This window comes from Mercenaria mercenaria, chromosome 5 (assembly GCF_021730395.1).
Source record: "Mercenaria mercenaria strain notata chromosome 5, MADL_Memer_1, whole genome shotgun sequence".
Taxonomy (NCBI): Eukaryota; Metazoa; Mollusca; class Bivalvia; order Venerida; family Veneridae; genus Mercenaria; species Mercenaria mercenaria.
This window is the reverse complement of record NC_069365.1, coordinates 6374351-6397326: the sequence shown is the minus strand read 5'-3', so window position 1 is coordinate 6397326 and position 22976 is coordinate 6374351. Positions and strand designations below refer to the sequence as shown.

At 33.1% G+C, this 22976-nt stretch overlaps 1 protein-coding gene and 1 non-coding gene across 2 annotated transcripts in view; one reads left to right on the top strand and one right to left on the bottom strand.

Moving 5' to 3' along the window:
- The first annotated feature begins 1087 nt into the window (after nucleotides 1-1087).
- LOC123556351 (pancreas/duodenum homeobox protein 1-like) overlaps nucleotides 1088-22976 on the top strand; it is a 31558-nt gene continuing 9669 nt past the window's right edge. The window contains exon 1 of the mRNA XM_045346996.2: nucleotides 1088-2096. Within this exon, the coding sequence (XP_045202931.1) occupies nucleotides 1577-2096 (520 nt within the window). The 5' untranslated portion in view covers nucleotides 1088-1576. The remainder of the gene's footprint in view (nucleotides 2097-22976) is intronic.
- Trnai-uau (transfer RNA isoleucine (anticodon UAU)) lies at nucleotides 6812-6883 on the bottom strand. The gene has a single exon. It is a non-coding gene; the product is annotated as a tRNA-Ile (tRNA).

Sequence of the window (22976 nt, the reverse complement as noted above, 5' to 3'; positions counted from 1 at the left end):
AAGAATTTCAATAATGTTATCAATCCATATGTAAAATGCATGTGCTAGGCGTTATAAAAATCTGTACATTCGGCCTTTTTAATATCAATTTTGTATATATCTTTTTTTGGAAAAAACGTACTCGGTTACATCTCTGAGCAGTCTGATTTTCTGATAGTAGATATTAGCCCGCCTGATTAAGTCAATAGTGAGAACGCAGATCAACGGATCACAGGGTCGCGGGTTTAATCCCCAAGCGAGGCGTATGTTCTCCGTAACAATTTGATAAAAACATTGTGCATGAAGTCATTTAGTCCTTCACATCTGATTCGCGTGAAGGAGATGGGGTTTACTTACGGAAGTTAATACTAGTAGAGAATCCATGAACATTGGTTATACCATTGAAGTACTGTTGAAAAACGGTGCTAAACCCAAAACTATAATTAAATTTTAAAAAATGATGATAGATATTAACATGATAATAACAAGTAAATTATAGATCGAACTTAAGATAGTCTTTATTTGTGCGAATGGAAAGATCTGTTTGCAGTTGGAAGAAGGTTATATGCGATATAATACCTTTAATCAAAGAAGGCATAATGTCGTTCAAATGAGTAATGAGATAAAATGAGCACACTACAATTGAAAAAAAAGTTTACAAAAAAAAGTAATTAAGAGAGAATTCGTACTTTCTACATATTGATGTTTTAAGACCTCATTTCTGTTATTTCAGTTTTGAAAAAAAGTAATTTAGTACACATTATTCTGGCCAATATATTTTATACAATCCAAACGATACACTATTGTAAACTGTAGCAAATACATATGCTCCCCTGATAAAAGTGGGTTTGCATTTAACATTAATTTATAATGCATGGTATGCAAACATTAGGTATCCCTGTATTATTAGCTAAGTATTTAGGATATACGTGGTCGTAATTAATTTTCTCGCACATTTGTCATAGACACACGCTGACCGAAGGGAAAGTGGACACTAACCCGCATGCCTATTTAGAGCTTATCAGATATCTGTCAAATTATCAGAAACCAAACAGAAGTCCAGCGGTGATAAATACGGCGGTAGTCCCTCTAACCAAACGAGGACAGTTTAAACAAATGGTCTACCGTTACAGCAATGATATGCGCTTAATGTGCTCTTAGGTATCTGCTGATATTTTAAGATTTAATTTTCAAAATGAGTCAGATTTATAAACATTGAGGTCAGAGGTTACTGTTTTGGGACGGTACAAGCAAAGAAGTTTTGGTGTTTTAAGCAATCAACGCCTAGCTTAAGACTGGAGGAATGTAATATCTTTTTCAAGGAGATAGTATGATTGGATAAATTTTGTATTGATAGTGTAGCGTTAAAGAACCATTTTGTTTAAAATCAATATTAAGAAGACAGGACAAAATTTAGATAGTGTTGAAAAGATTGTACAAATTAAGATTCTTTATACGTGAGATAATGATTAACAATCAAAGAAGTGAATATCTAAAATTTTAACTTTCACAGTTGTTGAAGAAATTCGTAAATGAACGAGACGAGTGTTTTACCATTTAGCGACTATTTATACGGTTCCTAGTAAATAACGTATAAATGATACAAATGGAAGGCGCGAGTGCATATTATAATCAGCCTATGCAATATGCACACGACAACAATTACAGTTCTGTGACTAGTGCGTATCATTCATCACAGCCAGCATGTGTGTACGCCAGAAACACCGGTAACGGAGGCTATGGCGGTCAGCCGATGTCCGTCGTGGAACAAGGACTTCATGGAATTAATCAAAACGCTCAACAATTGTCTCATAACCATGGAATACAACAACAGGCCATGCAACACATGAACCCAGGGGCAGCACAGTCTCAAATGGCCAACACGACGCCTGCACACATGCAAAGTGTACAAAGTGCCCATCATCAGATGGCGGTTTCACAAATGCAGCTACCAACACCTCCCCCGGCACACCAGCCACAGAACACGGCTCAGATGTCACCAGACGTTGATGAAAGTGGGTTACATAGTCCGCAAAAAAGTCCGAATTCCAACTTACAGTTCCCTTGGATGAAAACGACAAAATCTCATGCAGCACAATGGAAGGCGCAGTGGCCAGGTGAGATCGCTTTCATTGTAACTTTCAGAAACATTTAAAGCATTTTATATTACATTCTAATTTTTATAAGGGAAGAATGAATGTTCCCCAAGCAAGTATTTTTAAGTTTCCTAGTAGATATAGAAATGCAGACGTGCTTTATCTCTTTTGAAATACACATTGCCGAACAGTGAATAATAAGTCAAGTTTATTTTCGAAAAAAAAAAAAAAAGTAACAGTATCAATTTTATTATATTAAATATGTTAGTAATGACTTATATCTATCTAAAGACATAAGAAATGCCTATATTGATTTTCAATTCTAATTTAAAACGAATTGTGAAGAAATAACAAAATAAATCGTATATATTTTCTAGCAGCGTCCATAATACCGCAACTGGATAAATTATAATATATAAAAATGCATAACAATAATGAGATAATAAATTGAACGGAAGTAAATCATTTCATGAATTTCGGAAGGTCGAATATTCCTTTATATAATATACTTTATTAAATATCAAGCAACACGTTAATAAAGAAAAATAATCAAACTATAATACACATATAACTGGAACTGAATGGATGTGGAAACATTGAATTGCTCCGAATTTACAAACATTTAAATGCAAATGCTCACAGACACGTGTTTATTGCATAATTATATCAATTTGTAAATATATATTAGGCCAATATTTATATCTGAAAAAATGAGTATCAGTGTCAACCAAAAAAATAATCTGTTTGTGTATGTACGATAAGCAATTCTTTATGTTGCGATTAAAATAATAATAACATAATACATGTATAGCTAACCACAGTATAAATGTGTACTACCTTTACACACAACTAGAATGTTTTTGACACAGTTCATATATTATGTCAAGTTAAATTCATTTGATTAGGATTTTCTACGTTTAAAATGAGTTTCAGAAAATACGGCTTTGTAGTGAAAGATGCGCTTTAGATATCTCCAAGTTCATATTTTGTCAAATCCCATGTATCAATTGCAGCAAATATTGCAGAATAAATTGAATATTTATATATACTAATACAATGGTACGTTTTGAATTACTATAATACAAGTAATAGAAAACAGATGCATTTTTGTGATCTTTTCCGAACACCACATGCAAATGATTAACAGGACAAAACATTTAAGTTATGCTAACATAATTTTCGCATTTTATTTAAGTAAATATTGTTTTTAAAATCATATGTAAAAAGGCCGTAGTATAATATTTAACGTTTCCTTAAAGTTGCTTTGTTCATTTGATTCTCTAGCATTTGTCATTTCTTTTTTAAACCGAATAGAGCAGAACAAACGTGTTTTACAACCATTCACTTCTTTCAATTAAAAAAACTGTTTGGCTGAAATTAGTCATTTTTTCTCATCTTTTATATATGTGTATACAGTTACAGTTTTTTTTTCTTTTAATAGCAGTTGTTACATGTCTGTACAATTTGCTGTTCCTCATGAAACAGAACTAAAAGTTGTATAACCATACAGTAAATGCCTATTACAGTAGAACTTTCCTGCTTTTTTCGAGTTTTGAATCATAAGAATTTTGATATTCCTATAACAATGAAAACATAGTCAGCCATGTTCATTTCTTTTTCATCAAAACATATGTAATGGCGTTATTTAATTTGGCTTTTAAAACAGTTTTGGTAAACAAACACTTCATCGATAGACAAAAGTGCTTTGGATATTGTAGATGATTGTTGTGTTTTAAATGTTACTACGATGTAGGATTAGATACTCCTCAACAAAAACTATGTAATATTTCATGTGATTAATAACAAACGTTGTCTGACTTGACACTAGTGTATTACTTTGGACCTCAGAAAAGTCGATTAATTGATTTTCAAGTATCTACTCATAAAAGTACGGACAATTAATCATACTCAAAACACACTATATTAGTAATATTTCGGCACGTTAATAAATGACAATCACAAAACATCACGATAATTCCATCAGTAGCACAATCATTCTCATAGTTTTAGATTTAGAAATATTCTAACATGTTTCCTGCTTATTATATGGCGAAATGCACATACTTAACAGCATGTTAATAATGGTACAAAAAATGGTAGTGCAACTTCCTTCAAAACTTAATAACATTACGTAGAATCCAAATGATAAAACATAATAAGACAGTAGATAATAATGAAGTTTGATTTGAAATCGCATTTCCATAAATCTATGCTACTCGAAAGACAGGATAAACACAGTATTTGGTCTATTGAAGTTCTTTTTGTTATATATTAACATTTTGATTATAATCTGTGAACATTTTCACAACCGTACACTTATAATCTGTTAAAGATTCTGTAAGTTTGTCGTTGAGCGCAAGATGTTGACAATTTGCCTGTAAGTTGAAACTGATTTGTGTAAAATTTTAAACAAGGTGATGTCACCATCTTAAAACGGAAACCTTTTGCCACATCACACACCATGGCCCTTTATGTTGCTGCTTTTGATGTCCTAAGTGTATTTGTATTTCAAATTCCTCAGCATGAGGTGTATAGACTGATATGATAAAAGAAGGACCGAAATGTTATGTATAAATGTTTAAAAATATACATTTTATCAGCTAGGAATTACATGAGCTCAAGATTGTGACATTACCGCGACCAGTTATGGACGTCAGATGACAATACGCATCGTGTTTTGACAATAATCTTGGTATGGCAACAATAGCAAGTAAAAAAGGCTTGTAAAAGGATTTAAGACAGGAAGTTTTCTAATTGCTTCTTTCGGTAGTTATTTTATGTGAGTTAGAACAAACAATTACATGTAGAGCTGAGGACACAACCTTGTTATATTTCCACAGCCTTACTTAATAAATTACATGTCTTATTTCGATTGGGTAAACAGATTGCGTTGACCTATTTCACATTGTTAAAACTTCGACAAATAACAGCAACGTTGCCCATGTTTATCAAATATGTCCACTATTTACATTTCAATTCTTTACAGAATTCCAGTCTCCAAATTTTAGCACTTTTCATCGTACATTAGTACAGTTAAATTGTATTATAAATAAAAATGATAATTATAACTCTACGTAACGTTGATAACAAATTTTTCTTTAGCCAGGCTTAAGTATGCTTTATAAAAAGCAGGATGTTTTCAACATAGACGGGGAAATGACAGACATTAATTAAAATAATAAGTCCTCAGTAACATTAACATATCTTTTCAACAGTATGCAGTACTATGAAAAGAACTTACCAGCTAAAAAACATAGACACTTAAAATGTATCTACAAGTGGTTAAAATATCAATCATTTGTATCAGCGCACCAAACCCTGTAATAAACAATAATCTGAGAAATCACGGGAAATTGTTGGAATAGTTTTAAAAATGTAATTTTATGTTGATGAAATGAAACACCAACATTACCTTTATTCAGCGCAAATCTCAAGAAGTGACCCAATGATATACACCAAAGAGTGTGTGAAATGGTCAAGAAAAAAAACAATTTACCTTATCAGACAGAAAATAAAAAATGTAGAGAGAAGGAATGAAAAGAGACATTATGTCAGCACGAAATTACAAACTCGTTATAACAGAAATGAAAAATCGTTGGTGAGGGAAAGAAGAGTTGTACCATTGTTAACTGCCACACAAATTTTCCCGTGTTACTCTATGCTGATAAAATAAAAAAGAAGCTATGGTCGTATAGCGGAATAGTCTCATCTGTTAAAGATATACATGAATGCATCGTGAAAAGAATGAAAGGAAATGAAGTTTTATTGTAACCTTTTTATGTTATGGCCATCTCTCTATTGTACCCAGATCAGTAAAAGTGTTTGAGAAAATAGCACTATTATTCAAATGACTGAAACAAAAAAGTGGTTGTTTATTTGTAGGTTATAACACCTTTACCGATAAATTGCGCAAATTCTGCAGCGGAAATATTTCGCAATATTATTCCGCGAAAGGACGAACGCAGATTTTATAATCTTCTATTACATATACGAATTTCTCCCATTGATATTATATATAAGTGATATGAAAGTGTTCCTTAGTTACAGCAAAATTGATTACAGTTAATGAATTTAACACGAGGACACACATTAACTAAATGACGAAAACAGTGTCGTCACTCATCAGATATAAAATTTAAAAGTTAGTGTGGAAAACAATTGATTTTAGTACGTGGATGTTAGTACATGTTCAACAATTATTGAAATTACACAGGGACATATTAATAAATAGACCCAAGATGACTAAAATCTTAATTAAATTTATTTGTAATCAAATCGTGATAATGCAGTAAAATAAAAGAATCTGACAATCCAGCAATATCGGAGACTCTCCTGCCTTTTCATAAATTATCAGCTTTGATATATCATATTTGAATTTAGTTTAATTTCGGTATATTTTACAGTACAAGAAAAACCCATTCACTTCTATACCATATAAACAATCTTTTGTCAAAAGTACATGTCACAGGGTGAAAAAAATGTGCAGTCAGTCCGGGGCTCGCACCCGGGACCCCTCGCTTACAGAGTGGGTGCTTTACCGGCTGAGCTAACCGGCTGCCTTACATATCCTCTCCTCTAACGTGACCAAGTCCGCACCGTGACATACACCCTTACAAATGGGAAATTCGTCCTCGCATTCCGGAGGTACATACTATTGCAAGCGTCGTAACACTGACCAAGCAAGCATGCCACGATCCCGTGTTGGGCGCTAAATGTCACAGGGTGCGAAAGATGTGCAGTCAGTCCGGGGCTCGAACCCGGACCCCTCGCTTATAGGGCGAGTGCTCTACCGACTGAGCTAACTGGCTGCCTGACATATCCTCTCCTCTAACGTGACCAAGTCTGCACCGTGACACCCCCCCCCCCCCCACAAATGGGAAATTCGTCCTCGCATTCCGGAGGTACATACTATTGCAAGCGTCGTAAGACTGACCAAGCAAGCATGCCACGATCACATGTTGGGCGCTAAATGTCACAGGGTGAGAAAGATGTGCAGTCAGTCAGGGACCCGAACCCGGGACCCCACGCTTACAGGGCGAGTGCTCTACCGACTGAGCTAACCGGCTGCCTGACACATCCTCTCCTCTAACGTAACCAAGTCCGTACCGTGACATACACTTACTGTAAATCTTATCAAATTTGTGTATCCTATTGAAAGCATGCATGTCTACATAAACCACCGTGGTAACATAAAGCTACTGAGTCCTTGGTCTTTAAATAATTTTCAAAAATACTACAATGCTTTAATTTGATACTAATTTCGTTTAAAATGTGTATCGAGTGCTAAAAAGACATACATGTATATAGTATTACTTTATGGAAAAACAAGTCCGCACGAATTTGAATGAAAACGTACGGTGCATTTTTATTCATACCATCATATAAAAATCTCCCTACATTTTTCAAATATGCGTCGTTTTTCTCTTCTTTTAAAGTACACATTCCCTTAAAATCTAAACAATTAATTTTTCATAGTTCTTCAAATACGAGCATTTAGAAAAGTAAAAAGGAAACTATCTGATTTCGTTTGTATTATTTAATGACGCAGACCTTGTGTTGTTATCAATTTTGATTTTTTTGGATCAAGGAGTCTTTTTATGTCCGTTTTTGCATTATAGACAAATGATGAAACACATTGCATTCGAATCTGATATCACTATATATACTTGAATTTTATTAACAAAAAAAAACTGCCTATGGATTTACTTGTGAAATAATCAACATATTAAAGGCACTGACCTCCAGATAGTACAACAACAAAATGGTATTTTTAGAAATCAGAATATTACTGCTATATTTCTTAAAAATGCCTTAAAACTGACAGATTATAACTTATAGAAACACAAGAATTAGTTGTTTTTACTTTTTTTTCATAGATAATTGACAAGCGTTTGTAACGGGGTACCGGAGGTAAACTGCTTTAATTATAAAGCTTTGTATTGTACAATCGTGTACGACATTGGCCAAGATCGCAGGAAATGTTTATTGTTGCGTCGCCCCAAGGTTCGATTCCCGACTTGGGCATGTTTTTCTTTCTTGACTTTTTGGCGTTTTCAAGATAGTTTGTAAACATAAACTCATGTTCTAATGTTCATAATATGACCAAACTTTAATTTCAAAGAAAGATCATAATTCTAGTCAAACTTTGGATGCCTTTAAATATCTTGATCCTAATTAACTGAAAAAGAGTACATCACAATTTCTCTCGACGTTCAAATAAATATTGAAAATTGCTGAAGAAAAGCGGCGGATTGATTTGAAAGTATTAAAGATGTATGGTGTTATTTTGACTGCTTTGTTTTATAGATATTCTTAATATGTGAATTTTAAGATATACAATATACAATATACTTTGACGTAAAAGATAGGACAATATTATCCTAAAAACTCACTAAAATCCATAATTTTACATTTAATTTTTTCCAAATCATCTATGGTACCACTTCCTACATTGGACTTACACCCTAATAAAAGTTCATAAAGCCACTCTAAATTGATTAATAATTCTTCGGATTTTTTTTTAAATTAGAGCGAGCGAGCGAAATTCGTTTTAAGTATGTTTTTAAAGCTTTGACATTTTTAGAGGCCGGTACATTTTTTCGAGCAAGCGGATTATATGTTATCATATTTTTTTTTATACTTATCTTAACTGTTTTAAGATTTCCACCCCCCCCCCCCAAAAAAAAAAACGAAAAAAAAAAAACAACAATTTATAGCGTACACATGTCTACGAAAGTGATATATATATATATATACTCAGATTATCTATAAGTTACATACTTATGCAAATGTTTGAAAAGAAATATATACATTTGTCCTCTAAAACACAGGTTGAAATTAATTGTCGTGCATATGGTATGCATACATAAAGATCATCTACGATTTCAGCAATATTTGCTCTGATGTTTTGTATCTACAGATATAATCGTAGTAAACAGAAATGGCAGACACTGATAAATACAAATTCACGGAGTAGTTTGTTACTGTTAAAATATGGCATCTATTTTGTTATAAAAACTAAAAATGCCATTTTGTCAAATGCAGGAGCAATGATTCTATTCTTACTGACTGAATTCGATGTTAAATGTGCACATGCACAACTTTCTTTTGTTAACATTCATGTCTTTACAATGTATACTGTCTTGGATAATTTTGTACCTATCTTTTCGAAATTTATATAATATTATATGAAGAATATTTAGAAGAACAATTATTGTGCAACACAAATAATATGATCTTATAACCTACCAATATATACTCACGGCAGTGTAAATCCGACCAGTGTCTCATAACACATATTTGACTGGGTGTAGGCCTATAACAAATGATGCTCTCTATTTTTATTACGTGTGCAGGAATATGTATATACTATTTGAATTGTTATACATGTAACATTTTGATAAACAATAAAATTGTAAAAATTGTAATTTGTACAACACAGAGTTCCAATAGGCATTTCACCAAAGACAAGACCTATAAATTAGCTTTTATGGAATCTTTTATTGAATATTCAGGTGCAGTTATTTTGTTTAGACGAATATGTTTTTTTTTTAACTTTAGGATATATTTTTCAAGAAATGTCCCTACAGAGTTTTAGCTCTTAATTGAAAAGTTTCTGTACAAAGTGATAATTTCCGTAAAGTTATGATAACTGCCATCTCTTTTGGAAGACTGTGAATGGAGTATAGTTTATGGTAATACTCCATTGTTGTTTCAAGTCTAAGTAAACTGCTTCAAACTCAGATATCAACTTTTCAGAGAATAGAAATAGCTCGAAAACCAGTAGCCATATTTGTATCTAAGTCAAGATATGGTATTTAAATCTATTTATCAATAACACTGATGTTATTGTTCAGCAGTACAGTCTAAATGTTTTGTTGTTTTTTTTTTTGCTTGTTTGTTGTTTTTTTTGTTGTTTTTTTTTGGTTTCTTTTTTCCCATTTTTTTTCTGTACATGCAAGCGAGTTAATTTATTTTTTTCCTCAGAAATTAAATTTTATGAGGCCGATATGAAGAACTACAAATGAATTTAGAATGACCTGTATATTTTTCTTGGGACTAATTTGTCATTAACCAACTTGAATATAGGGTAACTTACGATCATATTTCAGTGTTAAAATTCGCCAGACAAACATCACTTGGCGAATTGTCCGTAGTATACCCTAATTTAGACCCTTAGCCTGCAAATGATGTTCACAACCATATTCTATTCAAAAGGGAGGGGATTATATCTCCAAATAGGAGCGGAAATACACAACAGCCGTTCTAGAATTCAAAATTATTACGGGGTAACAGGCGCACGGACGTCCCTGATTTGTTCCCGAGTGTTAATTTGTGGACTGCTGTGCCCCATGGTAGCTCATACATTTTTAGGCATTAATTATTTATATAATTTAAACTTACAGTAACGGACGACCATATTTCAGTGTTAAATTACAATTTTGCGTTCACAAATTTCAAAATTGTCCATACGTATTATATATGATAATACATAAATCACAGATTTAGAGCGATTGGGCTTTTTGTATATCACAATTGTAAAAATAAGAAGCAACTTACTTTAAAAAAAGAAAGAAAATATCTTTGCTCCGCTCTGTAAACTAAATTCTGGTCTTTAAAATCTGATTTTCATACAAAACATAAACACATCCTGGCTCTTAAATACAATCCCATTCCCCGGCCTCCCCCTCCTCCCATAGCACAAACATAATGCAATCAATTCTTATCCTTTTATGCATTTAGCCCTTTGCAAACTAGGTTTTTCCATATTATCACTAAATGGAGTTTTTATGTCCGTCTGCTTCTTGCTTATTGTTATTTATATGCAAATTTGGTTGAAATTGACATGCATAAAACAATATTCCACAACTTCTGTTAATGGGCGTTCCGCTAAAAATAGGATGTAGGTGCAGAATTGGAAAGGCATTTAGTCTTTTATTATTATTATTATCAGTATTATTATTACTATACCAGATTTATATAGCGCCCTTTTCATGATAGACACGTTCAAAGGCGCTTTACATATAGCAAACGCAGCCACACAGGGCGCGAAATTCATCCTCTACTGGTACAGACACAGAGCGATCTGACCAGAGGGACAGAATAAGATAAAGCCCCCAGAACATATAGAGAGAAATCCTTTTTAGATACAGACTTGTCCGGCACTTAGCCTAGCTCTTTGCGAATAGACAGTCTGGTTCTTTAACGTGCCCGGTGTATAGTGCGATGCACGCGAAGCCGTCTTTCCTGGGAAGAACCAGTACAGGCCGCTAATAGTCTTATTTTATAAAACAGACTGCAGTTCATTCCAGTGACCTTTTTGAATGTCCATAGCCTACATTTCAATGATGAACATAGCTCTATGAATGCGGAGGTTATACACTCATAAAATCACTGTGTAATCAACAAAAAACTGAAATCAAAATTGTACCGGTTGTGTATAGACCAAGTGACAAATTATACGATACAGTTATTACATGACAACAAGATATTGCAAAGAAGTTAATGAAGCAAAACGAAACTGAGAATGGAACTACTATTATGTTTGCTATTTCTGTGTCTAAAAGCTAGTGTTTCGGTTTCATGTCCTACTGTTCCACCTTGCAGGAAAATAATCACAAGTCCATGAACATTACACCACTAGGGTATTGCATATCTATGAATATAATTGGAACTTAAGATAGACGGGCAGAATAATCTACCAAAATATCGAATGTCCGTATCTCTGACAAAATCTTAGACCCAACGTAAAGTACTGTTAATTGCAGCTTCGACATTATTTCTACTTCTCACCTGAACATATTTTATAACCGATAAATGTGTAAATTAACAGAAAGGATATAATACATTCAAGTAAATGGGTCTGGCAACAAGTTCTTTCAACATTTATCAACCACTTCCTAGAAATAATAATTTTAGTATGTGAATACATAGCCAGAGTGTAACGCGAAAGAAATTTAGTAACTTTCTGTTAGTGAAATGTTGTTTGACTAGTTCTTAGAAAATATATAAGAATACAAATTTATCTAGAACTATTAAAAAAAGAATTATGCTTTAAAAAGACGATTACCAATAATGATACTATCGATACAAACAAAGGTTAATACTAAAGTGTTTTTGGACAGATTTTTGATAAAAATAGAATAATCGAATATCGTTTATTTACTGATGCGTAAAAAACAAAGATTTTTTTGACGTTTTGGTGTGGAAATGATTTGTAATTTGGTTCGAAATCGGAGGAAAAACAATGAATTGGCTTTATAATTTTACAAATGTTCTAAAACAGAATTACTCAAATCATTCTATTTAAGCTGACGTTAATGTCGCAAGTAGGAGAATCATTTCGAACATTTCAAACGGGTAATTATGAATTATGAAAAAAATGAATAAACAAAAGTGTGTGTTAACTAATGCAGGAATAAAAAAAATCTAAAACGCTTTCATTAGGTTATAGAAACATTTGACCTAGATGTATGAATAAGTGTCTTACTGTTGAAGTTCTCCACATTATGTGATATTTTCATCCATCTAAGCAAATTCGTATGTAATCCGACAAACAGAAAAGAAATTTAATGAACAAAACATGGATATCATTTAATAAAACATAACACCTATTCCATTCTAAAACGCAGAATATAGTATTTCTGTTATGAAGATTTTTTCTCAAGTGTATGGCTAGATGGAAGCCAGGTATTTATAGTCTATATACGGCAATATGTGCAAAATAAACTACCAAAGAAACGGTCTGCATAGGATAAATTTGCTCAAAGAGAAATTAATAACGGCAATAATAATTTATCTCCAACCAAAGGCCTGTACAGAGTGCCTACAGAGTGATTAAATCCGAGGAACGACGATGGATTTCGGAAATAAATAGACGTCGGCCATTGTTAATGTTTCGCAAATCGAATTGTTTGCTATTAGATCTGGTAAATAAATCTGTTTAAAGAAATTGCTTTAAAAATATACAAACTTAGCATATCTTTCTAACAATTAACCTTTTAATTCAATCATTTAGAAAATTGTACTGGTCGACATATTTATTTTGCATCGAATTGAATAGAGGTTTCAGTTTTGTGGTGTTCTGTACTTTCGGCATCAGAGGTCACCCGGATATAATATTAAATTGACGATAATAAATGTACATTTTACGTTTAGGATTACGCATTAGTATAAACTCAGTTTGAAATTATTTAAAATGAAAATCATTTTTAATTAAGTAGCCCTAATGTATCAATAGCCTTACTAGACTGATTTAGGTTAATAACCCCATTTCAATTATTGCGTATTACCTTGTATAAAACAGTGATAATATATCGAGTCGAGTATCTTTTTTTTAAATATCAGCAAGAAATGTTCACATAATTTAAAACTTCAAAGATGATATAGAATAAATTTCACGTGATGAAAATTTTGAAATAAATATCCTGTTTCTTAACTATACTGATAATTGTCTTTTAATTTAACAAACAAACAGGACGGGAAAAGACAAAAGTCGATCAATACGGAATTATTAAATTCTTGCGCTCAATTGCAATATGGTTAGAGACAGTATGACCGACTGTTGGCCGCGAGAAGGAAAATTGCATAGCAATTAATCAATCCAAGTTTAATTAATTGCTGAGTATTTATTTTGTTCATGTCAAATATTGACAACAGCGTGGTGGCCACTTAAAGAGTGATTTTGTAATGTCAATCTATGTAAACATTTCATGTCAAATAAATATTCATGAGGTTTGTTCATGGATATTTATTGCTTTGAAGACTTGAAAGTGAAACTCTAAATTATTGACCTGTTGTCTATTGTTAAATTCCGGTTGTTTGGCCTTTTGTGATTTGCTGAATTAAAGTCCTACTTACACATGTATTTGAAAGTGAGTCATACTAAATCATAACTTAATAGCCTGTTCGTGTATTATAATTCGAAACTGAGCTTTATGGAGCTGGCAACTTGGTCCTTGTTTATGTAAATACAAACCGATTCTAAATGAAACAGTTTTCTAAATGGGTCATCTCTCTCTCTCTCTCTCTCTCTCTCTCTCTCTGTATATATATATATGAATGTGTAAACATGAGTGCAGCACCAAACCGTGTGTGTATTCACACTGTATTTATCATACACAAAGCTGATAGTTATACTGGTCTAAATCAAATAGATAATGAACAACACAGTTTCTTGTCCAAAGTGGACAGTGTGTTTTTTAAGAACATTGTTCTGTAACACTTTGACATCAGATAATTCATTTGTCGCGGATGACCAAGTTAAGAATGCCCGACATTGCACAGCGTACTATATTTTCAATCTGCAAATTGAATGTTACCTTTCAATTACGCCTTGTAATATTTAAGTAATAGAAGGCCTAAAACTAATCTTTAAATCCTAAGACAGGGCCTAATTTATTTTCAAGCCCCTGCGTAAAGATGAAACCCTACCTAAGCTTGATTAACACTTTATATTTTACAACATTTTCCTAAAGTTTCATTAACACTTTCGCCTGGTTAACACACACTAGACAAACATTTTGTTTTATTTGCTATGTAGACTATTCATGTTCATTTCGCTTTAGTTAAGGTTTAACTCAGAAAAGTGATTCTACCCATACCATGCCTGAAACAAGGTCAGGGTAGTCACCAAGGTCTTCCGCCACCATCAAAAGCTGGGGTTGTCACCATATGACCTATGTTTGTGTCCGTTTGACCTTAAACCGGACAACACAATGCTTCATAACCATGTTAGATAAAAATAACTAATAATAAAAACAAATACAAAATACTATCCTGTTTCTTAATGAAACATAAAAGTGTAAGCACTATTCATTTTCGTAGCCATATTTTAGTTATCAGATACACATGGTTTGGTGAAAAGTTGTTTTTGAAAAAATTATATTTACTAACATTAATAAAAGTTTAAAATGATGCCAATAGGTGTATTTAACAGTGTACAATTAAACATATGTTTCGGGACTTCTTCCAATGTGTGCGTTATTCAGCATGATTAAAACGTGTATGAAAACAAGGGACTATGTGTACATTCATAGGTTATCGTGCGCTTTAGTACAGATGTGCTTATTAGTTGAAATTAATAAATAGAATTATTACATATTATGACAGTCGAAAACGGCCTTTGAATATCATGCATCATACTATCCTAACTAAAATCACTCACTTAAGTACGTCACGTGGTATGAGTAAATCACTGTTAGATTCACGTATTCATGGGTTTAGTAGATCTTACTGAATTAACATCACATTACATGTTGCAGTAACAAAACTGTACTATTTACATGTATCTGAACTCAATGTGTCGAAATAAGGTTATAGCCACAGGTGTGCCAGTCTTGGTTATTATGTTGAACAGTGTCGTAATATACGGGCCGATGACCAGCTTCTGCAAAAGGCCAATTTTAGGATACGTATACTATTTACATAGGTGTAACAAACAAGACAGCTTACAATAACACCGCAAACCTCCACACCAGTGAACATAATAAAGAAGAAGAAGAATATCTTATTGACTTAAACTGTTTCTCGTCATGCATATATACATACAATAAACACAACTTAACAACCAGGTCATAGTTATTGTAAAATATAGCGACTACAATAACTATACCAGTAGTTTAATAAAGTCTCTGCTTTTGTATATTTCATCAAGTCAGTATCTTTCCGAAAGGATAAAAACACTCATATTAGTGATAACACACAGCGTCTATACGGACTATGAAAACTATTTAGAAGGGCTCAATTTGTAAGTCACACACATTTGCTGATACATTATGCTGACATTTCGTTGCGTTCACTTAGAGACGCAATATGTAAACCATGTTATAAAATTAAGAACAAAGTTTTCTCAGTTGTGTCATGCAAAAAGTTCTACATTGTGTGTAAAAGTTGTTCACACCTAAAACACAGTACTGATTGGTCAGTTACAACCTAGGATCGACCTGTTTATACAGACATTCCATTACCCTTAGCGGTTTGTGCACACTCTTACTTGAATAGCTATCGTATACATTTGAAATCATAGAGATTCTTTAATCCACATAAACAATGCTATCTTCTAAATCCGTGTACAAGGAATTAAACATTCAAACAATGAATAATAAGCTACCTGAAAAAAATGGTATTCCTACCCGTCATGGTTAAAATGCTAGAAGTACACAAATGTTTTATTTAATAACATATTTAAGTATGTATGATTAACCGAATACAACAAAATACACATGCACAAAAAAGTGTCATATGTATTACTATCCGGTAAAATCGCTTTGTGTTTTCGGACTAATGTACTTGTCTATCTTTTATCAATAGATTCACTTTCTTTTAAAGCAAAACGAATTAACTCCAACTAAAAATCTTTTTTAGTATAAACTGTTTAATTGTTGTTCTGTTTCTGTGTAGTTCTATGGTAAGCGATTAAACTTAATCTTGATGCATTTACCCGATGAAGAAATATCATTTTAGGCTGAACTTAATCTTTAGGCCAGATATTGTTCAAATGTATAACACAGTGTAGCAAACACTCATCTACTGGTTAAAATCGCGTAAGAGTTAAGAGACAAAATGGCATATACTCACTTCGCAGTTGGTATTTTAAAAACAATTTTAAGTCATAATCATAACATTCTATATGGGCTATGTGTATTTTTACCTTACACTTCTGTCCCTGTCTATTTGTGCAGTCAATTAATTGCATCCGAATAGTACGGAATTTAATTTTAAGGTACTGTATTGTTTCTTTTAAAGTATTTAGGTACTTTTAATGTGAAAGTTGTGTATAAATGTAATGTATGGTATAGTTTGATAGTTTATTTAAGTCTCATTACCATAAACATGTTAAAACTTTCATAATGCACATGATAATTATGTATTTATATATATAACGAACGTATTTAACGTTATTGGTCATTCAATAAATGAATTATAGGAAACATAATAATATCACTGCACGTTCATAGACTAATTGCATTTCATAAAAGTCAGATTACCTTCGCTATCCTTTAAAACTGTCTTCAAAAAGCAAATATCATACATGATCAGATCAACGGTGAACTGGTTAGTGATGATAATCTGGACTAAGATAAAAACTTTCATTTATAATTTTCTGTAAAAGTGGTTGTTTACATTTATATACACTAAAATTCCTATCAGCTTAAAAAGTGGTATGAATATACCAGCTAACACAGCAAGTATATTAACCTAAGTGTAGTAAATGTGTTCCTTAGAGTTATATATAATGCTATTAAGTAATACCATTTACATACAATACAATTAAACAATTTACCTGTATGTACTTTTTAAAATCTATAACTCTGCCTTATATAGATGTTTGTTATTGGATCCTTCTAAGATAAACAGAACAACAGAGGCTTGTGTGGAGCAAGACAACACAAAGCCCGTACAACCCACTTCTGTTTAACTTAAACAGATCAAACACCATGATTACTGACAGTGATACAAACATTTTGTTCTATTATCTAACATTGAATGGCAGGATTTTGCAGCGGTTTTGACGATATCAGTATTAGGTAGAATAAAAGACAATTTATGCTCATATAATAAATTTGGAAGCCCAATACATATGTCTGTTGCTTTATTAAACACTTCATTTATGATGTCCACATAAGCCAACTAAATTGGTGCGACCCCACAGTGAAATTTCGGCATTAGCTCTTCAACATATTGTGCAGTTTCGTATGCAAATTAAAAATTTCTATACGTTCTTAATTGATTAAGCCCAGTGCCTTTTGAACTGTTTAATGTATGGAGTGATTCCATCCACTGATATACATATTCATTGTGTTCTTGTATTATATCCAACAGTTCATTTTTGTACAAATGAACATTTTCTGTACCTATATATTAAGAACAATTATATTTTCTAAGTAGTACTCTTACAATAAAATTCTAGTGTTTACAATTTCTTCCGTTCATTGTTTGATAATGATTAAAAACCAATTTATTTGTTCTGCTATTATTCATTCTAAAGAATCTACACCACAAATTAACTACACATCTTAACTGTTAAGGAAAAAACGTGCAATCCCTGCTCATTTCACCAGTAACTGCGGCATTTGATGTGTACCTGCCTGTCCCTAAGAAAAAACGCATTGCTCTATTCTGTATGCATCAATACATGTGAATCTTTTAGTGCCCCAAATCGAGGCTCCATACGTAATTACCGGCCAGACAAGAGAATCATACAACTTGGTATAGACATTGTAAAGCATACCACCTATGCTTTTAAATTTTGCAATAAGCAGTCTTCACGCTCTACCAGCTGCCTATGACACAAACTTTGCAGTTACATTATAGTCTAGAAATTCGTTCAAAGTGATCCTAAGATATATTTATCAGTATACTAAAATACATTATTTTACATTTAAGCACAAACTGTGACTGAGGCATAGAAGTTGTTCTTAAATGCATAAATTTACTCTTTCTGAGTATTAATAGTTATGTGGTTTACATCACACCAATCACACAAAGTTTTTAACATAGACTGTAAACAAAGCTCATCTTTAGCAAGTAAAACAACATAGTCAGCACAAAACAAAATGGATAGTTTTTGTCGTCACCAATATCAATGCCAAGATCTAAAAGACAAATCATTTATGAAGAAGTTGAATAAAACCGGTGAAAATATACACCACTGACGTACTCCGACTATAACGTCAAACCAGTCGGACATGTATCCATCAACTTTATGCAAGACTTCACATTATCATGAAGGAAACATACAATGGCCCTCAATATTTTATTATTAACACCAAGATGAGCCAAGCGACTCCATAACAGAGACCGGTCAATGGTGTCATATGCCTTTTTGAAGTTTATATAAGCCACAAATGTTGCATACTTCTTTTTTTAATCTAGACTCAATAATAGAGGTTAAACTTGACAAATGGTCAGTTGTACCTCTCTCTTTTCTGAAGCCATTTTGCTCATCACATAACAAATTATTACTTTCTAACCATTCAGACAGTCTACTGTTTAACACAGAACAGTATACTTTGTATATGTCTGGTGCTAAAGTTATACCTATGTTAGACATTGGATTTCTAGGATCAGTTATACGTGATTTTGGGATTGATCATACCTTTTCCCCAATCAGTGAGAATTTTACTTGTATCAAAACAGAAGATAAAAGGTAAGGGTAGATTTCTCGGAAGCACAGAGCACCATAAACACAGCCACAGAGCCACGTTTTTGCAAAGTAGGCCCACAACAAAAAGAAGCTGTAACGGAAAAATATTATAGACGGTTGCTTCAAAAGCCCAACAAGTGCATTTTAATTTTATGCAAAATATAGAAAAAGGCAGAGGAAGGGGTAAGGGGTAGAAGGAGGTGGGGGTATAAAAGGAAAAGTGGAAAAGAATGAATATTAAAAAGGGAATGATGTTATTTAATCACAGTTACCCAACAACGTAAACCACATCAGCGCAGACACTCACGTACAAAAGACACACACGTTCACGCACAAGCAAACACACATATAACTAACTTACATAGATAAACAAACAGACAAGTAAGATACATCAACACTGTACGATATCGCCAAAGACACACAGACGCACAAGCACACACACGCACACACATAAGCAGGACATTAAAGTCTATGTAAGACTGTTATAGCTACATTATTTTTAAATATTTTATAAGGAATACCATAAAAACCATAGGTTTTATTTTTTCCTGCTCTTTTAAGACTGCTTTATGAACCTCTAGTCTAAGAATAGAAATATGACAGTTTATTTGTGCAGTAGGAGCATCACCATGCTGCGCATTCATTGTATAACTGGAATCTGGGTTTATTGTTTAAGGTACTGAAAAAGGAGACTTTAATTCAATAAGAGTTAAATAAATTTGTGTTTAGTAGGAAGTAGATTACAAATAAGCATATGTCGGGAGCTCAGTTGTCTGAACATTGCATAACAACGTCAAACTATGTTACCAGGATATGTTTTGTATATAGGGTGCTTATATTAACTGAAACTTATGATCGATAACATATAAACTGAAAACTATTAAAATGTTGTTTGTACGTATGAAAAATAACAACAACATGAAATTTTAATTATCCTTCAGTTAATATGTGTGTTTGTTGGGGACGTATGACCGGATGCATTTGAACTGAATCCATGTTTATTTCTTCTTTGACAGAACTACACAATTGTAAACAGTGGTGATGTAGTTAATTGCTTCGCTTGAAATTAAAACATACTTAAAATACTAGAAATCTATTCAACTTTGTCTTTACTGTAAAAAAGTTCATTCAGGTCCTATCTTTAACAAGCGCAAAAATAAATGAGTACTGAACTCTTGAAATGGTATTGGTGCGTTCAGACTAGATGATTTAACACGCCAGCAGTACTCAGTTCACGCCAAAGCAATTACTTTGCATTTCTGAGTCTGATGAAATGATAAAAAAAAACATAGTAAGAGGTGTTTTTTTTTAATTCATTGCAATTTGGTGGGTGCTGGGATATTCATATATACATGAAACCAGTTTTCAAAGACCACCTTTGGGAAATGAAAATGCTAGTGGTCTCTCAAGACAGGTAAATTAACTTTTTGTTTGGTTAAATGAAAAGAGATAATAGTGCCTTTTGTAGGCAGGTTTATGTCATTTATTGGGAGGTTGTCTACAGCACGGGTTTGACTGTACTTGTTAATGAGAAGGAGCTACATAAGTTCCATTAATATCCGATGTCACAACCATGTTTTTGCAGTGAAAATGTATTAAAAGAGTTCATCACTTATTAAGACCGAGTAATATAACAAATAACCAAACAAGATTATGTGTGATTAGGCTTTGACTTTATTATAAATTTTCAAATGACAAAAATGGCATGTTGTGAATATATAACATGGTATATAGAAAATATTTAAATGAAGTATTGCCATGCAATACAGTGTCCCCTAGTGGAAGGCTTATTTTCTCTACTGCAGTGTAACATATTTATCTGATATCTATCAATGACGTATAAACAGTTTTGTATAGTATATAATACATGTTATAACATGAAAATTAAAATTTGCGTATATAAATATTTAAAGTCGTTGATTGCTTATGATATCTATAAATATAAAAAATATTTAATATCGTTTCTGATAACATTTCAAAATGAAATTGTGGGAAAATGTGAGACAAAATGTAAGAAATCATCAAATTAAAGAGAAGAAATTCTGAAGAAACTATACCAACATTTTTAAATGGGTCCATATAACACATTAACTTATATTAAAGTATTTTACAGACGGGACAGGAAAAGATCGATGTTGACTTTTGACCTTCAAGTGTGACCTTAACCTTTGAGATACTAGTACGAGCCTGTGTGTTCCGACGACACATCACCTTATTATGGTGAATATTTGTACCAAGTATTATTAAACTCACTGTATGAATTGTTGAGTTACAGCCCAGACAGAAAAGAAACACCCTCTTGACCTTTGACCTCTATGTATAACCTTGACCTCTGGGCTAGGGGTATGAGTGTTGTGCATGACATGTCGTCTTATTATAGTGTACATTTGTGCCTAGAAATATCAATATCCCTTTATGGATGGTTGAATTACAGCCCAGACAGAGAAAACCCTCTTAACCTTAACTGTGAACTTGACCTTCAAGCTAGGAGTCCGGGCTTTGCGCACGACACGTCGTCTCTTATTGATATTTGAATCCTGTTTTGCATGACAAAGTTATGGACCGGGCAGCAAAAAGCCCTTATGACCTTTGATCCCCAAGTGTGACCTTGACCTTTGAGCTAGGGTTCTAGATGACACGTTGACTAATTATGGGGAACATTTATGCCAAGTTATACTGTAATCCTTTGATGGATGACAGAGTTCTGGACCGGAAACGAGGCAGACCCGGTTCATGTCATGTTAACATTTGACTACCAAATGTGACCTACGTTTAAGCTACGGATCTGAAAGTTGTACATGACTCTTCGTCTTATTATGGGGTACATTTATGACAAGTCATATTAAAATCCCTTTGTGCATTGTTGAGTTACACACTGGACAGGAAGAAATGTTGACCTTTGATTTCCAAGTGTGACCGTGACCTTTAAGCTAGGAGTTCGGCTTTTGCGCATGACACGTTGTCTTACTGGGAAATATTTGTGCCAAGTAAAATTAAAATCCCTTGATGAATGACAGAGTTATGAACCAAAAAATAGCGGACGGACGGACGAAATGACAGAATGACGGACGGACAGACGGACGGGCGGACGGAAAAGCGCCATTCTATAGTTGAAACTTGTTTTCAACCAGTAGGAGACTGATAATATGAATGACATTGCCCGTGCTTAGATGCACAGAAGCAACATCACAACGAAACCATGCAAAAAACATCATAATAAGCTCAGAATATACAAGACCTTTAGGAACTAAAGGTTCTGGTTATTCTTACTATAGAGAAAACGAGGCAAAATACAAAGCAAAGTCGGAAACAAGCTAAGTCCCCCGAGTTCTTGTTAGTTTGTATATAAAGATTTTTTGCACATGTACATGCATTACGACACGAATGCTAGGGAAGGAGTTATAGCAGAAGCTGTTACAATTGATTTAAAACCATCCACGTCACAATTATATTACAAAAGTATACAAAGGATTTGACATAAGTATATGCACCGTTAAGAAACCTAAGATCACAAGACACGCTGTCACTGGTTGGCCCAGAGCATTTCGTTCAATGATCCCAAGTTTTGGAACTCCCTTCCCGTTACGGAAGCTGTTTCAAAAGCCTCCTAAAAGTCCACTTATTTGTATAACATTCACAAACTGACCAATTTTTTTTTCTTTTTATGTCACAGCGTAGAACAGTATTTTATCATAGGGTCAGTTAAGTTCTTCTAGATGTTTATATATGTTTGTCTTGTTTTGTTTTATCTATAT